The sequence below is a fragment of the Branchiostoma belcheri genome, unplaced genomic scaffold (genome assembly GCF_001625305.1).
Source record: "Branchiostoma belcheri isolate BF01 breed outbred unplaced genomic scaffold, Haploidv18h27 scaffold98, whole genome shotgun sequence".
In the NCBI taxonomy this organism is placed as follows: domain Eukaryota; kingdom Metazoa; phylum Chordata; class Leptocardii; order Amphioxiformes; family Branchiostomatidae; genus Branchiostoma; species Branchiostoma belcheri.
Window position 1 is genome coordinate 144977 of NW_017804664.1, and position 4403 is coordinate 149379.

General features: G+C 45.0%; 1 protein-coding gene across 4 annotated transcripts in view; it reads left to right on the top strand.

Moving 5' to 3' along the window:
• LOC109462036 (microtubule-associated protein futsch-like) overlaps positions 1-2895 on the top strand; it is an 8009-nt gene extending 5114 nt beyond the window's left edge. For all 4 annotated transcript variants that reach the window (XM_019758529.1, XM_019758530.1, XM_019758531.1 and 1 more), the window contains one exon: positions 35-2895. In XM_019758529.1, coding sequence (XP_019614088.1) covers positions 35-661 — 627 coding nt within the window. In that variant the 3' untranslated portion in view covers positions 662-2895. The remainder of the gene's footprint in view (positions 1-34) is intronic.
• Positions 2896-4403: the final 1508 nt, after the last annotated feature.

Below are 4403 nucleotides of genomic sequence, written 5' to 3' on the forward strand. Positions count from 1 at the left end.
GTCCAGCCCTGATCAGCTTGATGAGGGGACAGTGGCAATGTCCAGCCCTGCTGATGAGGGAACAGCAGCAATGGCCAGCCCTGACCAGCTTGATGACGGAACAGCAGCAATGTCTAGCCCTGCAGATGCTGATGATGGGACAGCTGCCATGTCCAGCCCTGCAGATGATGGAACAGCTGCAATGTCTAGTCCTGAACAGCCAGATGAAGGAACAGCGGCAATGTCTTGTTCTGAGGACACAGAGGATGAGGGAAGAAGTCCCCAGCAGGACAAGAAGGGGTACCAGGAAGTGGTGATGGGCACGTATTATTCGGAAGGCTGTATACTTAAGGTAGTGAAGACCAAAGTGAGTTCTGAGCCGAGTGAGGGTCAGCTGACGGAAGGTGTGGAGAACCAGGCTCCGGCCGGAGGCGGTCAGACGGGACCACAGGAGACGAGGAGGCAGGGAGAGACCATTCGTGACGCGGGGAGGGAGGAAGAAACCATTCGTGACGCGGGGAGGGAGGGAGAAACCATCTGTGACGCGGGGAGGGAGGGGGGCACGTTCCGCGACCAGGAGGGGAACGTGGGTTTTCTGTCGGACAGACCAACTTTCGTGACCTTCGGGAAAGGCGCTGATGACGTGAAGGAGGGCGGGGAGGGTTGTGAGCTGACGGGATAACTCAGTCATGACGGGATGACGCAGATATGACTCGGACATGACGCGTAAGGAAGTGCCATGGGTGAAACTCACCAGTTTCTGCAGGAGTGCGGGCCGGCTGGGGATTGTTATAGTACCACTAGAAGGATCATTCGTTTGTATAGAGTCCTGATTATTGTAAATCAATAGGAATAGTTGTAAAGGCTGATTTTCTGATGACAAGATTGTGAATCCTGGACCGTAAGCTACCGAAGCAGTAGAGATGATGTAATGCTGTAGCTCACAAGCCTGTCTTACTTGTGTGTGATCTAATAACTAAGCATAGTCGGTAAGGATATAATGTATTTAGGATTATAGAGTTAGTAAACGCAAATGTAGGCATGTAGAACAATGCTTGTACAGACGGTGTAAATGGTTTTGGTCGAGCCTGTGTTAACCATAAGGAGAATGTATTTGATGCTGGGATGTCCTCAGAGTTGTGAATTTTATATTTGGAGGCTGGGATATCGATACTGATGTTGGTAATGCTACGTACATGTATTATTGCTAGTATAGTGTCCATTACGCTAGGAGCTAGCTGTAGTCAATGTAAGGGTAAATACAATGCGGTTTCAGTAGTCAAGAAGGCCATGTCAGTGGTACGGAACTAGCAGTGCAATACGACATGTTGTTTCCTATGATATTTGTCACATGTTACATACATGTTGATCACATGTTGCATATGTCCAAAATGCTCCACTTTATCAGCCATTTTGGCTGAAAGAAAGACTAATTATTATTGTTTCACGGCCAGCGCTGCCGAACAGAGCGTTTCACGATGCAGTAACGTTTTAACGCTAGGCTCACATTTAGTTTTACATATTGTGATATTTTAGGCAAGTAAGATTTTTGCATTTTTGTCACGGATTTTGCCTGACCATGAGTCATGAAACTTTGTTACAGTATTTCATCCAAACAACCGATCTGGGGTTGGCGCCATTTGTGATGTATGTAGCAGTAGTTTGTGCTGTGCGCTGATGTCGGGCTGTCCAACATCACGTACATGTACGGTAACGGACGCCTGCTGTGTCCAGAACCGGGCGCTATCCAGAACATATGTTCAGACACGGTTCTGGATAGTCCACGCGTATCCAGAACCGTGCCTGGGGCAAATCCTACGTTCTTGGATACGCAGAGACTATCCAGAAACGTTCCTGATTCTAACCCTAACCCATTCAGGCATGGAAACAGACCAGCACGGTTCTGGGTACGAGGTGCCATTATCTGTTATGGACTGTTGTGTACGCCGCACCTGTAAATAGTTATGGACACATTCCGCTGATGACGTCAGTTGTAACATGATACCTGGTAACCATGGTAACCTCGTCGCCACTACAATATTTATTGAACGATTTCTTGTCGATAACTTCACAGTAGAACTAGTGGAAGAAATGATGTGTAGTCAGCTGTTAGCGAATCTGTTTTGTTTAAACCTTAGTTAAGGATGCTCACTGATGTCTGTGTGAAACTTAAGCACGTTTACTATAACAATGAATTTAGATGAGACACGTGCTGTTCTTGTTGAAATAAGAGCACGCTTGAAGTTTAAATGCAACAATAAGGTTGTGTCGTCTTGCAAATGCAGTCGATGATCACCAACATTACATGATATTTGTAACATTTTATTGGTCCAATGGAGGGTTTTGGAGGAGCGAATACTTGTATACAAATGTATAAATGACGATGACCTGCCATCATGTTAAGAACAATGTAACATAGTGCGGAATGGGAACGTGTTTACTAATGCCAGCAAATGTGAGTCAGTGGTAAAGTGTAATCTGCACGACGCGTGTAGGGTTAGTTACACCCACTAGCTGCTAACTAGGTTTTAGTGCTGCATCTTCATTTGCTTATTATTTATGTCACATTTTGTTGCAAATCCATGACAAATCTGTGCTGCAAGAATTGGTTACAAAAGTGCGTTTGTCACTTCCAAAAATATTTGCAGTGCTCCTGAGAGGTAGATGGAACTGTATGATTCGGACAGAGTTGCTCTTGTACATGCAGTATAATGATTAATGTAGACAGGCGCCGACGTCGTGGCGTTCCCGTGAACTGCACGTGGCGTCCTCGTGATCTGCACGTGGTGTCCACGTGAACTGCGCGTGGCGTTCCCGTGATCTGCACAACGTCTTGTTGAAGTTGTGGGAAAGCGACGTCCTGATGTAAATGCATCGCTTTTGCTCAGAAAAAACATGATGAATAAACAATTACGAGAATTGTTATGCATTGCCTGTTTCATGCCTCCCTTGTTCGGCAACTGTTGTAATATTCCAAAACCGTGTTTTATCCAGAACCTTTCTAGCTCGGTTCCATACTTGGTTCTGGATAGTCCAAGGGTATCCAGAACCGTGTCTGGGGCAAATCTACGTTCTTGGATACGCGGAGACTATCGGTATGATCCTAACCCGTCCAGGCATAGAACTAAATAGGCACGGTTCTTGATACAATTCCGAGTCCTTTCCTGATACAATACCGAGTCCTTTCTCCGCTGCAGTTATAGGTTTGGAACGTTTGGAACTGAGAAGGTTATGTCTGCTGTTTTACTTGAAATGTTTGCAGCGAATCCGCAGCACCTACAATACTGGCCTTGCACAAGAAAGCGGTTTTTTCGTCATTGGCTAGCGGAGGCTGTAGTTGAACAGGTATTTATGTATGGTTTACACTATTAGGCATACAGGGTAAATATTGAACAGGTATGTATGTATGGTTTACATTATTAGACAGGGTACATATTGAACAGGTATGTATGTATGGTTTACACTCTTAGGCCTACAAGGTACAAGTTGAACAGATATGTATGTATGGTTTACACTCTTAGGCCTACAAGGTGCAAGTTGAACAGGTATGTATGTATGGTTCACATTATTACAGTGAAAGAATATCAAATCCCCACGATAATATCTCGGCTGAACTTTCCACTCAGGGACCATATGTCAGTGATGACGTCAGAGCCGGGCGGGGCCTTTGATCTTCCGACCACTCAAATGTCAAGGACGTGCGGCGATGAAGGTCAGACATCCGGGTACTGAGTACACAAGAAAACAGTTACTCCGGCAACTCGGTAGATTGTGGAAATGTCAAGGTAGGAGATCAGACGCGATAGACGCAGGCGGGGTAACGCTATTGCTCTCGCCTAGGTGATCGGCACAGACCTTAAATCCAAACCCTTGGAATACGCGACTTGGAACTTAGAGTCCCGGGTTCGAGTCCTGACATGCCATCGATCTTGTGCCCTTGGGAAAGGCACTTTACACGGCTTTCCTCACTTCACTCAGGTGTAAATGAGTATTGTCCTGTCATGTATTTGTCCCCTGTGTTGGTGGTGGCATTAATATAAGTTGAAGAAACTTGAGTGTGCCGTCACCACGTCTGGTGATTACATGTTGGGAAAAAATCCTTCCCAGTAAATACAACTTTTTAAAAAGCCAACTGCCAACTGTTCATATAATGTTCTGTGTCTAGTACGTAGATTTCATTTGTACATCATGTAAATGTATTTTTGTGCTAAGTGTATGTTTTTTTTACCATGTTATCTGTTGTATTTGTGTTTTTATTTCTGAATGAGCGCTGGAAGATTATCCTTTTGAGCTAAAGGGCATTGCATTAAAGAGTTAATGCCATCCTCAGCTGTCTATGTTGGTATCTAACAACATTATCTACAAAAGGTTGAAGATTCCAACACTAGACCCGCACGAAATGTCGTCGTTACGCGGATTGTTGA